Source organism: Perna viridis, chromosome 7 (assembly GCF_037379345.1).
Source record: "Perna viridis isolate PV_CMFRI_1.1 ecotype Kerala chromosome 7, ASM3737934v1, whole genome shotgun sequence".
Taxonomy (NCBI): domain Eukaryota; kingdom Metazoa; phylum Mollusca; class Bivalvia; order Mytilida; family Mytilidae; genus Perna; species Perna viridis.
In genome coordinates, this window is record NC_142451.1 from 29,725,424 (window position 1) to 29,749,857 (window position 24,434).

General features: G+C 31.6%; 2 protein-coding genes across 3 annotated transcripts; one reads left to right on the forward strand and one right to left on the reverse strand.

Annotated features, from left to right (window-relative positions):
• The first annotated feature begins 765 nt into the window (after positions 1–765).
• LOC148612207 ((3R)-3-hydroxyacyl-CoA dehydrogenase-like) lies at positions 766–12,211 on the forward strand. Its single transcript, XM_088593441.1, has 8 exons — positions 766–848; positions 1,728–1,847; positions 2,734–2,921; positions 4,310–4,405; positions 8,062–8,147; positions 9,894–10,021; positions 10,875–10,949; positions 11,917–12,211. Exons 1-8 carry the CDS (start codon positions 818–820, stop codon positions 11,931–11,933), a joined length of 741 nt encoding a protein of 246 aa, XP_088449567.1. The 5' UTR covers positions 766–817; the 3' UTR covers positions 11,934–12,211.
• Positions 12,212–13,967: 1,756 nt separating this feature from the next.
• LOC148612208 (cilia- and flagella-associated protein 157-like) lies at positions 13,968–24,342 on the reverse strand. Of its 2 annotated transcripts, XM_088593439.1 has the most exons (11): positions 24,101–24,342; positions 22,959–23,080; positions 22,486–22,635; positions 22,155–22,308; positions 21,160–21,427; positions 20,655–20,785; positions 19,674–19,824; positions 18,649–18,857; positions 17,765–17,779; positions 16,683–16,890; positions 13,968–15,542 (listed from the first exon to the last, which is right to left on the reverse strand). In XM_088593439.1, the coding sequence occupies exons 1-11, from the start codon at positions 24,253–24,255 to the stop codon at positions 15,384–15,386; spliced, it is 1,722 nt and encodes a 573-aa protein (XP_088449565.1). In that variant the 5' UTR covers positions 24,256–24,342; the 3' UTR covers positions 13,968–15,383. The 2 variants fall into 2 exon arrangements, with proteins under 2 accessions (XP_088449565.1, XP_088449566.1); XM_088593440.1 differs by lacking the exon at positions 17,765–17,779.
• Between the last annotated feature and the right edge of the window lie 92 nt (positions 24,343–24,434).

The window sequence follows — 24,434 nt, forward strand, 5'->3', positions numbered from 1 at the left end:
TGTCGGGATTTTTGTGTTTATTCCCGAAAGATGACTGCATACTTTCTTGTGTTTCACCGGTTATAGCCGTACTATCCAAACGCAGTTGCATGCTTTCTAATCCCTGGATTAAGTTGGTAGATTTGCAACTTAATTAACATAGCGTGATTTATTATGTGAAATCAACCCTCAGATATCGGTGATGTTTTTTTCAGTTGAATATATATAAATCATTTTCATTACAACCACTTGGTTAATGCACTTGGATTACTTTATAGCCTTTTAATTTTTTTTTAAAAGCTGGTGGGGCACAGGCCCTTGGAACCAGGATTATTTTTTATTACAAAAAATATCATTAAATCACTTTATTTCCCCATTTTGAGTTATTATGTGTGTTCTCAGACATATTCGCTTTTTATTTAATGCTGTTTATACTTTGCCCAGTTAGAGAAGGAGATAGACGAAAAACTGGGCTTAGTATAAACAGCATTAAATAGCAAACTGACATGACTGAGAACACACACGTAATAACTCAAATATGAAGACAAAATGATTTGAATTAAATGATTTTTTTGTAATAAAAAAAAATCCTTGTCCCAAGGGCTTGGAGTTAACCTGTATTTATCATGGGGCACTAAACATCTGTGCAAAGTAAAAAAAAAATTAAAATGTTGATTCGTTCTCAAGTTATAATCTGGAAAGCAACGGTGACCGTATTAAGCTTTGATCTATTGATTTTTTTTCAAAATGTATTCATTACAAGGACGAATCTATTTTGGGACGTTTAGAAAATGTTATTTAGTGTTCCCCCTTTTCTAAAAATAGAACATTAGGGGCGATGTTGGCTGGGAGACTTGCATTGGTGACGGGTAATACATTATTTTAGAACAAAACAAGCCAGTAATAACATAAATTTTTTGTATTTACGAATCATTTTATTCTGGTCTCTCTTCTTTAGAAGATGAGGTCGCAAGCTATATATCGTATTGTATAGTTCAAAGTTCAAAGTTTGTATTTTTAAAGTGTATATTAAAAATCCTTTTTGTCCGACATTTAACCCTTAAGGGGTTAAATAAGGCTTAGAAGTATTGTTGTTAGCAGGTAATATTGTTGGTGTTCACATTGTTTGTAGACACTTTTTCTATGTCATCACCAATAAATTACACAGTCAAAGTTGTGAATTGAAATTTTAAAACGTGATTTCGACTTAAGTTAACAAAAATCTTAGTAATTTACTTTTATGACTTTTTTCTCCATGGAAGCTATTTAAAAGTGTTTTTCAGCCTATAAGAAATTCTATTTTGGCCCTTGATAAAATGTTTGAATAGTACATGCTTATCTCATGAATTTTTTTTCTGTGTTACAGGAGAGCATGATTTGACTCACAAAATTATACTCCTCCACCGAGGATCGAACCCCAGACCTCTCGGTGACAAGCCGGTGACAAACCAATTTGGCTAAAGAATAATTAATCCTTTAGCCAAGTCAGTTAACTGGCTATTTAAATCTCATTACCAACTACAATGAAGGTAGGCCGTCCTGCCACATCTACAATGAGTTGTATGGGTTCCTTGCCCCCCCCCCAAAAAAAAAAGATTGATACCTGCAAATTCTAATATGTGCATGTGCTTTTTCTGTATATTCACCAGATTTAGCAAAATTTAATGAATGTGCATTTTTTGTATGGTTAACGCTTTCCTTTGACAGCAGGTGCTGGGAGTGGTATAGTTAACGCTTTACTTTGACAGGTGCTGGGAGTGGTATTGGACGGGCAATATGTCAAACTTTTGCCAAAGAAGGGGCAATGATAGCAGCTGCTGACCTAAACAAAGATGGGGTACAGGAAACACTCAAGTCAATTCATGGAGGTATTCATATGCTCTAATACATGTAACAGTTTTACCACTGCTATTTCTTTGCTAGATAAATATGGGGTGCAGCACCCTATCCCCAAAGAGCCATGCCCCGCTGCCTGCTCACTATGCCCCCTGTGTCTCTCCTCATAATTTTTAATGCTCTGATGAAATTTTGATATGCCATTTCTGTTTGAAGTAAACATATCAAATAATCATATAACTTCGTTTTTTCCTTCAAGTGCCATATATGCAGTACTTAAGGTAATTGAAAACAATTTGACAAATATGAGGGTCTGAGGTGTTTCTAGCTTATTCAGCATTAAAATGCCCTTCACCTGTGCCCTTCAACTTTGAGATCCATAAGCGCATAGTAAAATGCCGAGGGGCAAATGAAGGAATTTTGTTTTAAATGATTCTGGTCTTTTATTTATTCATTATCACAACTCGAGTTCTTGTGTTTAGTTATATAGATTTTTTTCTGAAAAGTGGACTTTTTTTAAAGTCATGTATGTGTATCTTTTATTATGGTTTATACATGTAGTACATTTTTATGATGCATAGCAGGACCTAAGAATTAGCAAACTTTGTATGTTTATTAACCAGTGTGACCTGTGTAACTGGTCATTTGTCATTTTCATGTGTAAGATATACAAAAAATGATAAATAATGCCCTAGCACCCCCTTTTTATCTTAGGAACCCCGGCTGGCATCTCTCCTTTTAAAAGTGTTTGGATCTGGCCCCCTGGTGCTAACCACATTAGGAACATTTATTTTTGAATAATTTAAAAATAATTTGTTTATGCTATTCATGTTTCACTTGTAAAATTGTCTTGTGTGTTAATTAGTCTCAGAAAAAGAGGAATTAAAGTATGATACATTGTTGTACATGTATTTGTAGATAATCATCATCCCTTTACTGTTGATGTTGCTTTGTCTGATTCCGTTTCAACACTGATGTCAGAGGTCAAGGACAAATATTCTGCTGTTCCCACAATTGCTGTGAATTCAGCTGGAATCACAAGAGACACCTATATGTTGAAAATGAAAGAGGAAATGTGGGATGAAGTCATTAATGTGAACCTTAAAGTGAGTTTAGCTTAGAGAAATTTGATGTTTATGAGATAATAATTTAATTTCAGAAGTAACACAGTTTCTGATTAAATCAAAAAAATTTTTTATCATCTCATAGACCAAATTTTGTAATGACTGTGACATCATCAGAATTTTTTAATGATTTACTCTTTGAATTTTGGTACTTAAATTAAATAATAAAGAATGACTGTTATATTTGTCAGTTTATTTGAAATAACCTCATTACCCGTGGTGCGCACTTTAAAATAACCTGCTATGCAGATTGTTAAGTGTGCACCACATAATTTAGGTTATTTCTTCAAAGACCGAAAATATATAACAGTCATTCCTGAAATATGTTTGATTATCATTCCTGGGCATTTTCCCCAATTATCTCCCCCTAAAAAGGTCCTTTTTAAAAAAATTGTTTCTTTTTTTTAATTTACACATTGTTTATCAAATTTCTTTAAAAAATGTTTTAAAACTAAAGTTTCTATATGATATCAAATACTATTTGCTCACTAGAAATATGTATTTCTACACTAATTTGCTGAACGCCAGAAAATATGCTCATTGTAATAGGTGGAATCAACATTTAGTTCGAAGATAGATTTATTGTATTTTTTTACAGAGTTGTGGCCCTTGGAATCTATCTTTTTTTCACTACATTTTTAGTTGATCAGACTTGTGTATGGTACTGTTTTAATATGAAGTCAATAAGGTTTACAAGAGGTGTGGTATATTCACTTTATCTAATTATTTAATTTTCACTTGTTAAGAAATTTTGTTAAATGGTAAGAGATATTGTCAATATTTTTATTTTCTCCTACCTTGTATCAAAAGTACATAAATTTTTGGTTGGGTTATAGTATGGTAAATATTGGTCAGGAATGTGGGTGGGAAAATTATTTTTGAAACACTTTTCTTAGCAACTACTATTAAATCACTGCCTCTTGATATTTGGTATCCAGCATCAGGTACGTGCACCATATCATGGGATCAGATTTTCAGGCCTGTTGAATATCTACTTCCTTTTTGATAAAATTCTGCCGTTTCTGTTTTTGACCCATTTTTATATATACTTCAATATTTCTTTTTTTTCATAGATGCATGTTCATGTAAGTCGTCAAAAAAAAAAAAAAAAGAAAGAATTATTTTTTTGTAAACATAAGCAGTTTTTTTCCTATTCTACGCATAGAAACAAGCTTAAGAAAACAATCTACATAGGAATGTATTAAATTATAAGAATTTTACGTTTTTTTCTTTAAGAATATATATTATTCAATCTAATTATAACTAGCGCTTGTAATTTGTCTACTACATTCCCTCATTCAAGGGAACATAGTGGACATATTACAAGAGCTAGTTTTAATATGATTGGTATATCATTTAACTTATTATAGGGTACATATTTGATCAACAAAGCAGTAAGCCAGGCTATTGTGGAGAACAAACTCCCTGGTGGTTCTATCATCAATCTATCCAGTATTGTTGGCAAGGTAAATATGCAAATAATGTAATGAAAACTTCAAGGTTTCATAATGAGTGATGAAAGTTGATTATCGCAAAATATCAACTCAAGTTATTTAATTTCAATACCATAACAAACAAACCATGGCGAGTTTGTTATGATGTTGAAGTTAAATAGAATTGAAATTTTGCAATAATCTACTTTCATGAGTTATAAAACTTTTTTTCTGAACGAGGTATTAGATAAATTTGGAATTGTTTTGGAATTTAGAAAATTACTAAAAAAATAATTTGTAAAACTAGTATGTCAATTGTTTGTTTAACAATTGAAAGGTCTTTCCCTTGAAAACTTTCTCTTTGTAATATACACATTAAAACATCTACAACAGTTTGACTTTTCGCTTTTGTCAAATGCAATTATCGATGTTCTCATCATGACTTTTGTAATGTCAACTGGACGACCTTTTGTTAGGTATACTACTTCTGCGAACTTTAGAATTTTGCACTTATTAATCTCAACTGGGTTCTTTTTCTATATAATAAGTTGAATATTGAGATGTACACATTATGACCTTTAATTTGATATGCCACAACCTAACTATAAACAACTTAAGTTTTGCACTCACTGACCTCATCTTAGTCATTTATTTCCAGACAAAACATCGATATTTCGGATGTACGTTTGAAGACCTTTCATTTGATATGCAACAACTTACCCTCTAAGAACTTTAAATTTTTGCACTTAATGACCCTACTATTTGAACATGTATTACTTATCATGGTTGAAACTCTGATTTTTGAAATGTGCTCATTTAGACCTTCAAAATGATATATCACATGACCCCCTTCGACAAAGTTGAAAAAATGATGCAATATCAAATCTATAAATAGGTATTGATGAAATATATCAAACCATTGGAAAATATGAAAAATTTTAAGTTGTTGTAGTATCATTAGTTTTTTTATATTAGTTCTTGGTATTTTGTCTAATAGTTGTACTTGTGCAGATCTTTCATTCTGTGGAATGACCATTTGTGTGTCTGCTGTGGATTTTAAAATATATACCCCCGGTCTCAAAACTTAAAATTTCAATAGATCTGAAACTAGACAAGATATGTCAAATCTGAAAACTGTATCATAATTTGCAGAACATATACAACAAAATTACAAAATAATTTGGGCAATTTTGGAGCTCATTTTGAGCCCAATGATTATTAAAATATGATGCAATAACAAACTCCAGAACTGGAAGTCGTAGGGACATGAAACTACCACCTTACAGCTTAGGATTACCTGGCCTTGAAAAAACTTACAAGGTCAAGGTCATACATTTATGTCAAGGTCGCAAACCGGATTCTGTAAAACATTTAAATTGTCCTAACTTTTGAACAGACGGTCTGACAGTTGTAAATTTTGTCTTAAAATGTAGGGCTTATCGAGAGGGTCATTTCATATGCTGTATGTATGCCAATCTAATTAAAACTAGATCTTGTAGTTTGTCCACTACATTCCCGCATTCTTGAATGCGGGAACGTAGTGGACAAATTACAAGATCTAGTTTTAATTAGATTGTATGTATGCATTTATCTCTTATTGTTTTCTCAATATCAAGGGCTGTAGTTTGCAGTGAGAAGGCTTCCTAGCACTCTGTGAACTTTGACCTTGGATGCAAATGAAAGGTCACATGGACAAAAGATCATTGATGAAGGTCCCATGTTTCTACAACTTCTGGTTCTCGAAATATAAATTTGAAAAAACTTAAGTGTGATATTTCAAGGGATATAACTCCTGTATGGTTTGATAATAAAATACATGTTTATGTTTATTCATTAGGTATTCATCTTGTGTGCATGAAACAGTTTTTAGATTGATTCTGTCTATTATGGTTTTCAAGGTATGAGGGATTAAAATAAATTGTTTTAAGGGGACATAACTCTTAAAGATGATAATGAAATCCTTAGCAGGGTCATTTTATAATAGAACATGATGACATCTACATGTTCACCAAGTATGATAATGATATCATGAAAAATGAGTTCAAGGGACCTATTAACCATATTGATAAGATGCTAATAAACGGGAGGTAACTTCTACAGTGGATAATGAAATTTTGTATGGGATTATCCTGTAAAAGTCCTAAGAAAGGTCTATCGGAGGTCCAAATTTTGTAATGATATCTTGAAAGGTGACACAACAGGGCCGTGCCAATATAAATATTGAAAGGGGAAAAAAACTAGCACTCTGACCTTTGACCTTGGGTGCAAATGAAAGGTCACATGGACCAAAGATCATTGATGAAGGTTCCGCGTCTCTACAACTTCCGGTTCTCGAAATATAAATTTTTAAAACTTAAGTATGATATTTTAAGGGCTATAACTCCTGTATGGTTTAATAACAAAATACAAATTTATGTTTATTAATTAGGCTGTCTGCTTATGTGCATGAAACTGTTTCCAGAATTATTCTATCTCTTATGGTTTTTAAGATATGAGCAATTAAAAGAAACTGTTTTAAAGGGACATAACTCTTAAAGATGGTAACGAAATCCTTAGTAGGGTCATTTCCTAATTGAACCTGATGACATCTACATGTTCACCAAATATGGTCATGATATCCTGAAAAATTAGTTCAGGGGACCATGTTGAAAAAAAAATGCCGATAAAAGGGAGATAACTTCTACAATGGATAATGGAATTCTTCACAGGGTCATCTGGTAAAAGTCCTTAATGAGTTCTATCGACGGTCAAAATTTGGTAATGATATCTTGAAAGATGAATAGTAGAGGGCATGTCAAAAAAAATTTTGCAAATAACAGAAGAATTAAAAAAAAACATTAGAAAAACAATAAGGTCTTTTCCTTAATTATTCCTTACTAAGGGAATTTGTCATATTGGCATGATTAAGGATTAAGGCTAGTTGGATAACAAGAAGCAAGAAAAACCTACTAAGTCATGACTGCATGATTAACTCCCTTAGTAATGGTAAGTTTTATAAATAATTGTTAGACTTATTTATTTCCTAAAACCAAAATAATTCCAAATGACCTGGTTTCTATGATTCTTTTGGAATATTTAAGCCTTGCAACATTCGGCATCTGTTATGGTGGAAATTCTAGTGATTGTCGTCTATGATATCACCAATGGTGTTGGGCGAACAGTGTTAGAAATGATTCAACATTGTTTTCTACCAATCAGTTTTTATAGAAAATGATACACAATCACACAGCAACCAATGGCAACAGCAAGGTTTTCATATCACTAGTTTTATGACATCATCTATGATGTAACATCTTAAATATCTAGCCATCCAAGAAGCAGATAAAATGACCAAATCATAGAGAAAAAATCCTTTTAGTTTAATTTGGACTACCAGAATTGTTTACATACATTTTTTTTACCTATTTATGAATTCAAACTCATTTGTTGATTTTTCATATTCAATGTATATTATGTACTGATGTTCCATTTTGCTGTATTAATCTTAATTTTAATTACATATAGATTATTAAATGAAATATGGGTTATTTATCCTTTTATAAACTAGATCTCTATGAATATAATGGACTTTTTATAAATACAATGTAGCTTTAACTAGCTGTAATGCTGTTGGTAGGTTCAGTGTCAACAGCTGTTAATCTATACACCTTGTTCTATTGTGTTTGATATATATATGTTACATTGTTTAGGTTGGTAACTTAGGACAGACTAACTATGGAGCATCTAAGGCAGGAGTGATTGGATTCACAAAGTCATCATCTAAAGAACTAGCTAAGTAAGTTTGGTAATCTTTTATAGCAATAGGAGTCATAATTATTAATTTACAAGAGGAAATATGTCAAACCTCTTACATAACTACCGTGAAAGGTCTATTGTTGGTTGGGTACCAATTTTCAGCTCACCTGGTCAAAGGCCATGTGAACTACTGCCATCACTTGGCGTCCGTTGTCGTCGTCATCGTTAACTATTTTTCAAAAATCTTCTCCTCTGACACCACTGACCAATTGGAACCAAACATGTTATGAATGTTCCTTGGGGTATCCTGCATAGAACTGATGTGGGAATTTTTGATCCGTTGAAAAACATGGCCACCGTTACTAAAAATAGAACATAGAGGTCATAGAGTAGTTTTTCGCATATATTTCCAAAACCGTAAGGTTAAGCCAAACTCTGATGGGGTTAAAATGTTAAGCACGATGAGATCTATCTGTGGTCAAATTTTCATTTTAATCTGTTAAGCCATGTTGGAGTTATTGCCCTTTTTTGACGTTTTTTTGCTATTTTGAATGTTATTTCTGTCCAAAATCTTCTCCTTTGACATCACTTGACCAATTGAAACCAATCTTGGTATGAATGTTCCTTGGGGTATCCTGCATAGAACTGGTGTGGGGATTTTCGATCAGTTGAAAAACAAGGCCACCGTTACTAAAAATAGAACATAGGGATCAGACAGTAGTTTTTCGCATATATCTCCAAAACCGTTCTGACATGGGGTATAAGTGTTCAGCATGATGAAACTTATCTTCGGTCAAATTTTCATTTTAGTATGTTAAGCTATGTTGGAGGTATTGGCCTTTTTCAATGTTTTTTTTGCTATTTTTAATGTTATTTCTGTTAAAAATCTTCTCCTCTGACACCACTTGACCAATTGGAATCAAACTTGGTATGAATGTTCCTTAGGATATCTTACATAGAACTGATGTGGGGATTTTTGATCCATTGAAGAACATTGCCACTAATCACTAAAAATAGAACATAGGGGTCGGACTGTGTGTTTTTCGCATATATCTCCAAAACCGTTAGGTTTAGGATAATTATTTCAATTGCTGAAATGACCCTTATTATAAGGCCTTCAAAAGTCTTCAGGGATCAAAGTTGTCAGGCGACTCCTTGTTAGAGTTATTATCCTTGAAAGATGAAAAGTGCCTTTTTTACAGTTTTCAGCCAATATCTTGAAAACTATAATAGATAGAAAGAAACTTTCAATCGGTGAAATGATCCTTAAGATAGTCCTACTAAAGTCTTGTTGAGTCAAAATTGTTGGACAACTCCTTGTTAAATTTATTGCTCTTGAAAGACAAACTTTAACAAGGTGAGCAATTCAGTCTCCTGGGAGCCTCTAGTTCTTGGTTTTCATGGGTAAGCTAAACCACAAAAGGTTCCCAATGAAAGGAAATTCCCATTGATATGTAAAATGAAAACCTCAAAGCCGTGAATCCAAGAATCCACAAACTTGTGTTTCTTTTGTAATCCTTATATTAAAGAACTTTCACAATATGAAATTACATTGTATCTATTGAAGTTTTATATATGGGCCATGGTTCTCCACCAAATTTGTTAATTTTCCTCAGCTTACAGATTAAGAACAGGATTTTGAGGTTACAATAGCATACCTGTTAACCTCTTGAGGGTTACAAGTGGGAGACCTCCTTCCCAACTTCTTGAAGTGGGTGTTATAGCATGAGCAAATTTTACAAGACAACTGCATTAATAAGTTAACTCAGTGAATGATTCATTGTAGGTTTGGGATTCGTGTGAATGCAGTTTTACCAGGTTTTATTAAGACACCAATGACAGACAAGGTACCTGAACATCTCATGCAGATGACACAAATGTTGATACCATTGACAAGGTTAGGAGATCCTGAAGGTATTGGATTTAGAAACAAAATATAGGCTATTTTTGGGGGACAAATATTTTGCCATATTCTTTTTAAACCCATCTAATCCGAACCCTGAATACACAGGACATTATATTAATAGACCACATTCTGTAGTCAGTATCCTTTATGAAACTAGGTCGTAAAAAAAAATATAAAAAAATAATTTTCCTAAAAGTACATGTAACACACATATATACATGTATGTTTATACATGTTAATAATTGAATTGTCTGCATTTAGTAATGAATTGGACTGTATATCTGTGGTAAAATCAGATTTTAACATGTTCACTAAGGCTCACATGTTTAGTTTTGGAATTATAATTTATAGTTCTTGAGTGGAGGAATAATTTGAGCTGCTCCTATCTGAAGCGGAATATAATTCATACAGTGAAACAGTCTATTCAACTGAATCTCTTTTAGACTGTAGAATTTGTTTGGTTTTGCAGTTGTTTGCTTTACACAGGTTCAAAATACATTTAAACCACCCAAAAGGGGGTCCAAAAAGTGTCTGGTTTTATGAATTGCTGTTACATAGTAAGATGTGAGATTTATTTTCCTCAGTCATGTTTCATTTATCACCATTAATTTTCATAGATCCATGAATACACATACATGCTTATTAAGTAGAAAGCTCATTTGAATAAAGTTAATGTGCCATTGAGCAAAATATACTACATATAATATTTTTATTATTATGGTTCAGTTTAATCACAAATTCAAATTTCAGATGAAAAGTAAAAATGCTAAAGCAGACCATGAAACATGAAAAAAAAACAAAAAAATGTTTACGAATAAAAGTACCTTCTCAGTAGTGTACACATTCTTGTTATTATTTCAGACATTGCTGACGCATGTGTATTTCTAGCCTCAGATAAAAGTCGGTACATTACTGGTGTTGCGCTTGAAGTGACTGGTAAGAAATGCATATTGCATAGTAAAAACTGTGGAAAGTTAGCTTATAAACATTTAAAAAAAAAAAAATAACATCTTAAAAGAACAATATAATTATGAAAAAGTCAATCAGATTTGGTAACAGTGTGTCAATATAAAAAAATTCTCATGAATAGTAATAGAATAATTAACCTGAAAGAATGAATCACCAAAATATGATCTCAAGTGCCTAAATTTACTGAATTTATTTTAGTGTGAATCATCATTTTTTATTTACACGGGGAACATTTGATAAGTCACTGCTATCTATATAATAATAGCTAGTTAACTCTTCAATACCAGACTAAGAAAACAGCAATACTAAATCAGTGGTATGATATCCTCTTTTATGATTGATGTTAAGTAGCACTCCAATTAAGAATCATGCAAAATTTGATTCTTGTTTGGAAAGCCCACATATCTTTATTTTTGATATTTTGGTTAACAGAAATTAACATAGGGCATAGACAATACAAACTGTCATGTGGGATGTTTTTGCACTGGGCATCGTTTCACAAAACACTCATAAGTCTTACGCATAAGTTCTCAATAAACTGATTGGCCTTATGTGCAAGTAAGTCTTACATAAGCTTCGGAACATGATGCCCAGAGCCTGTATAGAACTGTTTAAATGAAAACTCTTTTTGAAACATGTAGTTTATTTGACTTAGTACAAAGATTTCGGATGATACAATAATATGTATACATGTAGCTTATGAATGGGTAAATATTACTCTTAACTTTACCTTAAGGGGGTAAGACCTAAGGTAAGGGACACAACTCTTACAAATCATTTGAACGTTTGTGAAATTAAATTTGATACAAACATATCACTGATTTCAAGAGTTACATCCCTTACCCTAGGTCTACCTCCTTAAATGGTTACAGAATATAACTGGAAGGTGACTGGCTTTACCAACATTCTAAACATCTATTTTTTTCTATTTTAGGTGGACTTTTTATGTAATGGCAGTGCAGTGTGAGATATATACCTCCAGATAGAAAGCCATGTGCTGGGTGGAAAGATAATGCGTTGGAACCTTGTGATGGACTTCTAACAATCAAAGAGAGTAATTATATAACGTGGATGAGACTGACCAGTACTATTTCCTGTTTAGAGTAATGAGTTGTGATTACTGTGATAATTAAACAATAACATAATTAGATTAAAATGATGATTGTATTGTTACTATTTCATGTATATGTGCAAGAAAAGTTGGGTAATTAAAATAATTGGTTTGAAAATTTCCACTCATTGCTAATAAAATATTTCACAGGGCACAGCTTGATACAATTACAGAGGTCAAAAGCTTAACAAGTGGGGCAATTATGGACACACTATTCAAGTTTGATACAATCGGAATTAAGATTGCAAGTAAACATTTGACTCAGGATAGATGTCTGACCGTAACCAGTGTAGACCCTTAATTCCTAAATGGTTCAAGTCACAGCACCAATATTAAACCAAGCCTTCCTTTGTTGGGATGGAACCTTGTGATATAATTTTATAGAGATCCAAATGTGTACAGTTGTACTCAAGGTATTGCCCAGAAATAAATGTCTACAGATAATGACAGTGATGACAAGGCCACACTGTTATATCACAACAAAGATATAACAATACAGTAATATAGTAAAGTAATACAGTAATTATATGTGTTGTTGCTAAAATGTGGCACAACACCCATGGTCACAATAAAGAGCTAAATACTAGTAAGTCAATCACTGGTGTGAATGCATTGACTTGTGTTTGTCAGTTATCTCATTATCATGGTATAGCTCCTGTGCTTTAATCACTCTTTCTTTCCTCCAAATTCACTAATGTGCACTTTGAAGGAACAATGACATGCACCATTTATCTCATGATGTTAGCAAGACATTCCAGCTTAGCTCCAGTAAGGTTCTTCATTCTTAATGCTGAAAAGAAATTATAGTAGAAAACTTGACTTTCGTGGTTAATGGATTATAATCCTACACAAGAGTATAATCAGAATAAAACTAGAAATACTGTGAGCAAGCTCACAAAGACCCATTAGGAGTGATTACATTTACAAGGTTTTTAAGATATAAAAGCCTATAATTAGATTATGTCCCTGTTGAGTCCTTCAGTAATAATTATTTAACATAATGTACATCTACATATGATGTCAAACCTTGCGCTAATATTCCATCTAAACCGATGAGAAGTTTAGGAGGATTTGTGCTCACAAGAAATTTAGAAATAACAAGCTTTCTGATTGGGTACAAAATTTTGTCCTTATTTAATGATTTACTTATTGAATTTTAATGCTAAAATTAAATTAAAAGGAATACCTGTGGAACACACTTGAAAATAAACTGCCATGCAGGTTATTTTGTGTGCACCATAGGATTCATCATAGACCAAAAAAATATAAACAGTGACATTCCATAAATACTCCACAAACTTTGTGGAGGGTATGCTTGTAATAATGTTCATGTGCATGACTCATATAAAGTATATGGTACATTTATTTCCATCACAAGGACAGATATGATTCATGTTATTTGTCTCTGCATTCAATATGGCATTAGCAATGTTGACTAGAATAATAGAATTTTTACCCAATTAATCTAGTTTTATTGCCAAAAATTGTTAACAGCTTAAACATGATGTAAAAACAATGCTACAACAAATTTCCTTATGGACAATTTTGTTTTTTTTTAAGGTTAAGAACTAAGTATTTGTCAGAGTCCATTTATTTGGTTGTCTATTTTCCGTGTTTGCCTTCAGATACTATATGCTAATTGTTGTTCTCGTCTTTGAACTTTGTCACTTGAGATTTTAATGTAGAATTTTGGTTTTTACTACATACAAATCAATAATTGCCAGTTAGGCAATATTGAAATTTAAGTAAGAAATGAAGCCATATATCATAATTACCATATCACAAAAGCACCATTAAAACACAAACTTTCCAAATCATATATCTGTAGTAACAAGTGAATGATTGAAAGTGGACACAAAAAAAAAAAGACTCTGTCATGTGAATAAATATTTATTGTCAATGATAACAAAGAAACAAAAACATTTCCATGCATACCACTTCATGATTGAAACAAAGATGTGCATTTTAGTGGTTTTTCTTGACAATTTAGTCACCATAAAACACAAAATAACAAAAAAATCTGAAAAAAATTTCTGTTTGCTCAACTGATGACCTAATTTTGTTTCCAATTTCCATGATAAAGAAGAGTTATGCACAAGGCAAAAAAACTTTTATTTTGCACATAAATTTTGAATTTGCATCCAGGCTTCTAGTTATCTTAGACCTGCCAACGTAAAAAAAAACATAGAAATAAAACTTGATTTCCTATGCTAGTTCTGTTTTATTCAACTATTTCACTGACATCGGGCAATAATGGACAGACTCCTATCGAGACATGTGGACATGAAATCTTTTTATCATAATATATTAAGTTTTAAGTATATTTACTTTTTCTTTGAAATCTGTGTTTTTTTTAAACAATTAACAAAAGTGCTGGATTATTCCTTGATATTGTTCTTAAAATTAATACTGATCTCATAAAATTATGGTAACTTATTAAACAAGAAGTTACTGTAGTAAAACAATAATAAAAAAAAATATCCATAGGACGGAATGCACAACTCTAAAATTCAACAATTTTCAAATGTTAGAATTAAAAACCCTCTATAAAACCATAACACAAAATTTCTTCGTCAATATCACAAAGCATGTAAACATTTTACATGTATCCAGTTTTCAATGCAAACATTCTTCCCAAAAATAAAATAAAACATTTGAAATTATCACAAAAATGAAACATAAATGCACTATTATTATATACAATAAAAAACAATATCAAATCAATTGGTAAACATTCCTCCTCAAAGCATGATGATGATGCTACTACTGCCCAACATATCTCTAGGTTTTCACTTTGTATAAAAAATTGTGAAAATAATTCATCTCATCGATGAGGAAAGTTGGTAAAATTTCACAATCTGATTTGTTACAGTTTTACAAGATATCACAGATAGAAAATGTAATTACAAGTATAATAAGTACAATTATTTCTGACCAGAAAAAAAAATTAAAGAAAATTCCTAAATCTTTTACACACACAAACATACATGCAAAATTCTGCTCCATCTTTACACCACCAAATAGGTGAAGTCATTCTTACCATACATTCAAGAAGGGAACCACAGCTGTCAAGACTTTTAAAATTTATAATGTACACACATCCTTAGAATAAAGGGCGGGATTCGAAATCTCTATTTAGCAAAACGCTGATGGTAAGACTCCATGTTTCTTCACCATTGTGATCACATTTGAGAGTGACATGCACAGGTTTTTATCTATTGTACAAAATAAACTTAATGCCGACATACATGCAGTGATAGATATATCATTCTTTAGTGATACAGTCACGTTTAGTAGACTTTACTTGTCATTTTAGTGGGAGAGGTTCTGATTGGTCCTAAAGGAGCTATGACAGGTGGTGTTATTCTCTCTATTGATCCTTCATGTAACACAGCACTCTGGGTACCAGGTGGTACCTTGGCTAATAGCTGGTCAGCATAGAATAAAGCCTGGAAATGTTAAATATATAAAATTATTTTAAAACAATATTGACAAATTAATAGTGTGTAGTTACATACCCTATAGCAGATATTTCACACATTCAGAGAAGATTTTACAAACAAAGTGAAAAAGAATTGTAATGGTAAAATACAGATTTGAAATAGTGAAATTCTGCTAAAAAGCGGAACAAAATCATCCCTGTACATTGCCGGACAAGACAACACTAGCAGACCTGCTTTATACTAGTCAGACACACTTTGCATGATTTTTGATAAACCAGCTCCCAAAGTTGAGTCAGCCAGCTTCGACGCATTATTCAAACACCAAGCTAAGAAGTGGTCACTCTTTATCCTTTATGCCATGAGCTTGGCAGAGAAGCAGTGACTACAATTTCATAGTCATTGGTATGAATTGAAAACCAATAACCTTCTCAACTCTAGCCAAACATGCCACCAGTTTTTATTGTCTTTTTATTACCAGTATGTAATGAGGTCTCATGTTCTACCCCAGAATTTCATTGAAGTTATCTATTGAACTAAAAGCAATCAGTTCATAGTGTTTTTTGAATATTGTTTTAACTGACTCCTAAAATACACCATAACTTGAAACCCTTCAAAATTTTTCAGCTTTAGTAAACCATAACAGTTTTGTTGCAGCTGCTTCGAGAACCTTTTGGCAAAAGTGCCCAAAATAATTCCCTCAAAAATAGCAAAGGTAAAATAATGGGCATTTGCATATAAATAATCAAGAGTTAACTGTATTTTAAAAAAGGTTTGAATGAATTCAAAATAATTTAAGGAGTTTCAACACTCTGTATTTAGAAATTAATTTATATTTAAGAATATGCAATAATAAAAATTTTGTCTATTGAAAAATAACGTAAATTTTCACAAAGTGCAATAAACAAAATATGCACATAGAAAATTTATTTTTCAATAGACAAAATTTTTATTATTGCCAATTCTTATAAATTAATTTTAAAACATATTTTTATCTTTAAACATGAGAAAAGTAGCTCTGAATTGAACTGAATAGGGGTGTGTCAATATTTTTTTTATCCATTGAGATATAACAAAATTATTTGAACCAATCAGATTACAGTATTTATCTCAAATTAATTTATTAAAAAATACAGTAAATCAACACACCTTTGGAGCACTGACAGTCTGGACAGCCACTGATCGAGTAAGGACTTTCTTCAAGTTACCCAGCCGGGTGGTAGCTGATAGTACTCTCATTTGTTCAAAGCTGGTTGGAATGTGTTGTTTTGGCCTAGGTATAAGTCCCAGATCTCCTAACTGGTAGTGTGGCAATGTACCACCAGGATGTAGTGCCACTGGAGACATAGGTAACTGTCTGGAAAAAAGAAAGAACATATCTTATGAGAGAATGTTTTGTCTAGATACAATAAAATTGAAAGGCAGATTGTTTCTTTACTAATTTGCATATGATTTGAGTACATGTAAAGAAAAGCTGTAATTCTATGCATACATAAAAAAAAGAGGTTCAACTTCATCAAAATTTGCCACCCCTATTTGATATAATGTTAGCGTATCAGTGATTTTAGTACTGTGAAAGTACTATTGTTTGTGAGGTACCAATTTTCATGGATTTCGTGGATAGGTCAAATCATGAATTATGGTTTCTAACAAATAGAGATTTCCATTGATGTGCATACTGAAAACATTGGTATCCACAAAATAAAGTACATTCACAGTAGTGCCAAAATTTGTATTATTTTAAATTGTTAAAGTAAATTCTATAGATATGAATTTTGGAGTTTTTGCATCACTATTAAGTAAATTTTGCCTTGAAAATTTTATAATTCATCTTAAAAAAGTTAAATGTGAGAGGTGTAATATGTGTGGAGTGTGTATCAGTAGGAGTGTATGTACCGTGGTTAACCATCCAAACCAAAGGTTGTGTTTCACACTCAAATATAAACTTGTATAATAAAAAGTGTATTTTTGCAACATTTTACAGAGTGTTCAATTTTCAAAGTCTTTAGTTTGTACTTCAACCATTAAATAAAAAAAATTATAAGTAAGGATCTGTAAATACATAAATGTACAAGTATCGATTCATAATGGTTGATTTATTTGTAGCAAACAACATTGATTTAAAAAAAAAATGCAAAATTGGTTAGATTAAAACATTTGTAACACAGAAAAGAGGTACATAGGTGACCGTGAATCATTTATAAGGGCAGTGTTTCCAGACTTTTTTTTACCTCATAGATCCGCTTCTAAAAGAAAGAACAATCTTCCATTGACTAATATGTCAGTTATCCCCATGTCTTATTGGTTTATGATTTTATGCAAATTCAGTTAATACAACAAGAAAAATTAAGAAAACATGAAATTTAAAATGTACAGTATCATTTTGAAATCTTATTTATTAAATTATTGTGAAAACATACCAATTCTAGAAGTAAAACATAAATTGTAAACTCAATCCCTTCATTTTTTGTTAATCCATTATCTAAATTAATATCAGCATTAATTACAAAAATATATAAAACGTCAACATTAAAACACACACATTAAAGTTTGTCATTTTCAATATCAGTATACACAATGCAATTCAAACATTATAACCACTTTAATGACTTTTGTTATTCTTAGTTTTAGGTTTCTCCTATTACCAACACATTCAAGATCAAGTATTGATTAAATTTCATTATTCATGCAATTATTCAAGCATTATTACCATTTTGATCTAAAAATCTGTAGGGAAAAATTATAAGTATAGTAAAAAAAATATGAAAACTGAAGAGAAATTATCTGGTGGCCACAGACCTATATCATTTAAGAAGAGAAAAGTTTATTACACCTAAACAGACTGTTCACTATACAGCAAAATGGCAGTTGACTGACTATGAGGATGTAATACAATATTAAATGGGGGTATAAAATAAGCAGTAGTTCTTAATCAATTCATTACCACTAAACCCTTAAACTCTTCTTTAGCATACTATTTTCCATGATTACATGGAGTTTATAAACTTCTACATTTGTAACTAATGTTAAGAAATTGACATAGTTTACTATTTACCAGATCTGTAAAAAAAACCATTTAAAATTGAGGAAGCCATCGCTAGGTTTAAATACTTACCCTCTTTTAATGCCACCCTCAGTACCAGGCATTTTGCTGGCACTTCTCTGGCGCATCTTATATTGTTTACCCAGATCCCCTAATTGAGGACCTACTCCAATAGCTGCAGCACTGTTCAGTAAGATGAGGAGGTTCTCTAGCATGTTGTCACGCCTCTCAATTTCATTCATCTCCCCATCACCCTCTGGTTCTTCATCTGGTGATGTTTTCTATAGAAAAAGTATATATAAAGGCAATGTCAAATAATGAACTACATGTATTAATCAAAATACTTTTTGTTAAAAATACTGTATAGTGTTGAGTTGGCTTCGAAGTCGAGAAGCAAAATTAGTGAAATAAATTCCTGGGCCTTATAAGTTCATATAAGTATTCTCAAGCCTATTTATTAGAATCACAAGAAACAAAACGGGAAATAATCCATGAATTTTCATTAAATAAAAAACTATAAATGGATTTTAAAAAAATACACACACATTTTATTTAACCAAACAGTATTTCTACATTTTTTTACTAACAATTCACGAAATCAAAACATTCAAAAAATCATTTTAAAAACAGGAACCCACATTACTATAGGCGGAAAATCCTAAATTGGTTCACAGAGAATTTCTCCCACACTCACTATCAAATATACAGCCCAACTAATATATAAACACAAAAAGGAGATCCCAGATTTGTGGATGCATGCATCTCTTCAAGTTAATATGTTCCAAATAAAATCAAACTTATTACTATGATCACTTCACAAAGGATGAATCTAATAATTAAGCACATATATCACCATCAAATACTTCTAATTAGATCAAAACAAAGATGTGTACATCCAAACTCCATATTTCTATAATCGCTTGAACCAAAGTGAAACTGGTGCAACCTTGACATCCTTAGACAAAACTCAGCACTTATAGTGTAATTTATGTAGCAATGACACTAAAAAGCACCTGAAAATTTGTGTTTCTGGTGTTACTGCAAACTTTACCCCAGAAGTAAAAATAATGATACCAAGAATACAATAATAATTTTACCCTGAGGGCTATTCTGAGAGACATAGCAACATCACTGATGAGTTTCTCTAACTTTATTTTATTGCCTTTCTCAAGCTGTACATCATCTTTTGCTTTTCTAATATCTTCTTCCAACAATTCATTTTCTTTTGCCATATCCTGTAACTCCTCCCTGAAAAAAGTATACTCTGTAAATTAATCAAGTTTTTTTTTTTTCAATCATGTGTTTTTGTGATCAAGTCAAAATTTAAAATAGTATTTTATCAAGTTAAATAATATTTTATATTATGCAATTACAAGTTTTGGTTGATTAAAACTTGTTTTAATAATAATATAAAAATTCCTAGCAGCAAGATTAGAACATTATGAAGTGTATACTATATGTATTTGAAGATCTGGAGGAATAAATCCTGGATTTGTTGATTGCAAATTAGGTTTACTTGCATCAGCATAGCCAGTAAACATTTATGGTGACCACCAAATCATAAATTGTATTGCAAACTATCAAATGTAATTCAGTTAACATTCTACCGAGTTTCAAGTAAGTGGGGTCTGAGGTTTGGGGACCCTCAGTTTCAGACCTACTGTTGCCAAGTCCCAGACATTACAACCCTTATCACTGACATTTTATTATTGCGGACTATTGGTTTTCCTGAAGAAGACCTTTTATTTTGAACCTTGAAAAGCAAAAGACCTTAAAATTCTTAAAATTGTCTTAAATTCAATTTGAATACATGTGTAAAAGTGATTTTTAAAAATCTTAAACTATCATTTAGGCATAGGAAAAATTGACGGTATCAAAACAGTAATATATGCCCTTAAATTTATGATGCCCAATGAAATATCATTACATGGAATGTAATGTTAGATTTTTCAATACATAAGTCATGATACGAGTATACAAGCTATGCATCATATATTAATCCATGTTGTAGAAAAATTTAAAATCTGAGAGATCATGGATGAATAAATTAAAAATAACAATCATCTTTTCGTTTATACCTTTGAGATTCTACTTGCTGTGTTGTAAGATCAAGTTCAGCCTTGGCATCCATGTATTGGCTCTGTACAGATTCTAATTCACCAATCAAATTCTCTTGGTTGAAACATTTCTCTGTTAACATTCTTATCAACTAAAATGGAAAATGTACTTTAAACTAAGCCAATGAATAAATTCCATAATATTCTGAAAACACATCTATTTTTGTGGATACTTGGAAAACTTAGATGTAAAATGTAAGATGCTCTTTCTCTTATTTCTTAAAACAACTAAATTTAAAATTTAAGTTTAAATTGTCCCAACCTTTGCACTTTTAAAACATCACAAAATAAAACAATGTGTCCTGGTTATATATCTAAACAGAATTCAAACCAATGACCTGCCTAGAACAAACAACTCAAGGGTTAGATTATCAGTATTTACTCAACAGGTCAGGAAAAGGTTAAACTTGCTTGAAAAAAGAGAAACATGTATAAAAATGCTTAGACTTTTCAAAAATTAACATACTTTTTGGTTACTGTGGTTTTTCTTGATCAGTTCCTTTTCATTGGTTTCTAACAGTTCAATTTGTTGTTTATGTTTCTTGGCAACAGCTTTCTGTTCATCATTCTCTTTTATCAGTTCCATCGTTTTATCTGACATTTTCTGAAGCTGGGCTTGTATGGAGACATTTTCTCTGATTGTTCTTTTGGTCGTTTCAGCCATTTGTTTATTGGAAACTTTTCTAAACTCGGCAGCAACATTGTTGACTCTATTAACCATTTCTTTCTTTAACCTAAAATTATAGCAACAAAATAAGATCATCAAGCATAAAATGAAAATAATTGTTTCTTTAAGGTATATCAGTGGTGAAATTTTGTGAACAGGGGATACTGTTTCATCAAAATTGGAGGTAGTTCTACCCTTCAAATACATGTATTTCTAACTGACCTTAACAAAACTTGAAAAAGTCATTTCTGTCATCCCAAGTATATTTAACATGTCATTTCTAAATTTTCTATGTGAAAAGAGCCATAACTCCTAAACAGTGATTTCAATAAAAAAAAAACAATAATCAACATTGACCTGTATTTGATGGTCCACATCAAATTATAAATATCCTCCAAACAACAAAAGAGTGATGGACAGATACATGTATAAAGATCACTGAGTACCAACCCCTCCCCACTCATTGAACAGGGGTATAAAAAAGAGATATGACCAACAACCATTAACAAGAATTTAGGTAATAAGTACATGTTCCTAATACATACAGTATCTGCTAAACTACTGTGAAAGTACTTTAATTCGTGGATACCAATTTTCCTCACTTTAAGAGAAAATCATCAGTTTGTTGATTCATGAATTCGTGGATTTGACAACTCTATCATACAAATGAATGGGATATTGTCCTTTCATTGGGAACCAAATTTCCTGGTTAACAAAACCAATGAAAATTGGAACTCAACGAACAATAATACTTTCACAGTAATAAAAATGCAAAAAAAGTATTCTTGGTCTACCTGTCTTTTTCAATAACAGCTTTCCTCTCAAGATCATAGATTTCTTTGTCATGGTCCAGATCTTTCTGTTTTAATGTTGCCTCCAACTCAGCAAATTTTCTGTTCAATTCATCTTGCTGTACCCTAAACTCCTCCAATGCATTGAGTTTTCCAGCTGAAAGTAAAAGTCAACTTTTCTTACATTAATCTATAAAAGAGGATTCAATTGAATATGCAGTACCAAGATTACAGAATTTGTTAACAGAAATTGGAAAACTGACCATGCTTTTTTTTCAACAATAATATTTTTGCAGTCATATGTAAACCGATTGAAAATAGATAGTTTACTTACTTGTAAGGGTCAATTCAGCAGAAAGTTTATCATTTTTCTCCTGATATTCAGTTCTCAGTTGGTGTATCTGGGCATTAAGTCTTTCTTTTTCTGACTCAAGAGTCTGTTCTAAGCCAATTAGTTGATCCTTTAAATCATTGCAATCATCCTCTGTAAAATAAAAACAAACATCAGTCACATATACTATTTTGATTTAATACACTATACCACTATGAACTTTTATGCCATGATTGTCATTAAATTTTATTAACTTTGTATTACATATACATAATAACTGAAATTGGCAATTATTGCATGAAATAGTCATATACAGTATAACTACTGGAAGCTACAGTAAATTCAATGGTAGAGTATCTTAACAGGAAGATGAGCCATCTCACTATACACTTCACAACACAAATGTATTTTAGAAGTATCCATGGTCGTTGCAAGCAAAGATACAAATGTGTGTCACAGATTTCAACATCACTTACCACTCCTATTTAATTTTCCTTCCAACCATGCAATAATATCATCTTTATTTTTGACCTCATATTTCTTCTGAGACTCAAATGCTCCTCTTTGTACCTCTAGTTCATCACATTTCTTCTGATATCTGAAATAATTAAAGAGGTAACTACATTGTATACTGCAGCTACTTACTGTACAGGGACTGAATTAATGAAATTTTTCCACTAGCTAACGTTAGAAATTTAGAAAGTAATGAAAATTTACACTTGCTAAATCTAAGTTTTTGTAGTTATTTCTATACTTCAAGCTTATAATTGCATACAGAATTTCACATGCAATTTTTTGCAAGGAAATAATAACATACATGTATTTAATTTTTTCCACTTAGCATTTAGCAAGTATTTATCCTTAAATTTGATCACTGCTGTATTTAGTAAAAGTATATTTAATTGTACAATGTATTGTGTTCATGAAGTTAAAATCAACACAAACCAAAGTTCCCTTAAGCTTATTATATATTGTTATTCGAAGTAGCCAGTTCTGTAAAGTATCAGGTTGTCAATATAAATATATGTGACCAATAATTTAGTACCTAACAAATTAGTGAGAATTGTTTGAAGCATTTCGTTGACAACTCTTGTCTTGACATTTTAGACCTGTGACCATATAGATGGGTCAATGTTTAACCCTACTTTTAAGTTTAAATGCAGCTACATAACTGGTTGGATTACCAACTCGGGCATCATTGAGAAGTAAATGTACATCATTACATGTAAATGTAGAGCACATCAGTTGTGGATAGTGTAATGTTACTTGGTGCATCTTTTTTTTTTTATTTATAAGCAATTTGAATACTTATATAGATCCATAAACAATCTAGCTATGTGTTATTCATCTTATTAAAATGTTAATTATACAACAATACAGTAAAGCAAAATTTCTATTTATATGTGACTGTCATTGCAAAGACTACATGGGCATGTTTGGAGCCTGAGGAAAAACGTTATGTAAATTCATGAAACTAGTATAGACTATAGGGGTTTTAATTGAAGCACGTTAAGCATTACCATCTCTACATTCCAAAATTGTTTACATAGCAAATGTTTCGCTCTATTAAACTAAAGAAAAATATCATATCATTCTAAGATTGGAAGCAAGATCTAACCGAACAAGTCTGTTTTCCAAATCTCGAATTTGAATCAAGTAATATTCTTTTGAAAGCTCATTCAGTTGTTCTCCAGGAGGTTTAGCTGATCCACGACCCGATTTCTTGGCACTCTTTTTTCCTTTCTTGCCACTCTTTTTCTTCTTCGGAGGCATATTGACAAATTACGTAGACAAAAACAACCAACAATCTCTGTACTCGTTAATTCGCCGCCATATTGTTGCTAAAATGCCTTGGCAACGAGGATGCGTTCGATTCATTCTTATTTGATTAATCCAGTATTATTCGGCTAATTTGGATTAATGAACTAGCCGAAGTCATTCTTTTGTATGAG

Bases quoted from the DNA above. Each gene is read 5' to 3' on its own strand.
- LOC148612207 (XM_088593441.1), top strand. From the start codon at position 818: ATGTTGGCTGGGAGACTTGCATTGGTGACGG. The intron at 8,148-9,893 runs GTAAGTTTGGTA...GATTCATTGTAG, and splicing joins TCATCTAAAGAACTAGCTAA to GTTTGGGATTCGTGTGAATG. The intron at 10,022-10,874 runs GTATTGGATTTA...TTATTATTTCAG, and splicing joins AAGGTTAGGAGATCCTGAAG to ACATTGCTGACGCATGTGTA.
- LOC148612208 (XM_088593439.1), bottom strand. From the start codon at position 24,255: ATGCCTCCGAAGAAGAAAAAGAGTGGCAAGAAAGGAAAAAAGAGTGCC. The intron at 22,309-22,485 runs GTAAGTAAACTA...TTTTACTTTCAG, and splicing joins TGCTGAATTGACCCTTACAA to CTGGAAAACTCAATGCATTG. The intron at 15,543-16,682 runs GTGTGTTGATTT...TAACATTTCCAG, and splicing joins AGACTGTCAGTGCTCCAAAG to GCTTTATTCTATGCTGACCA.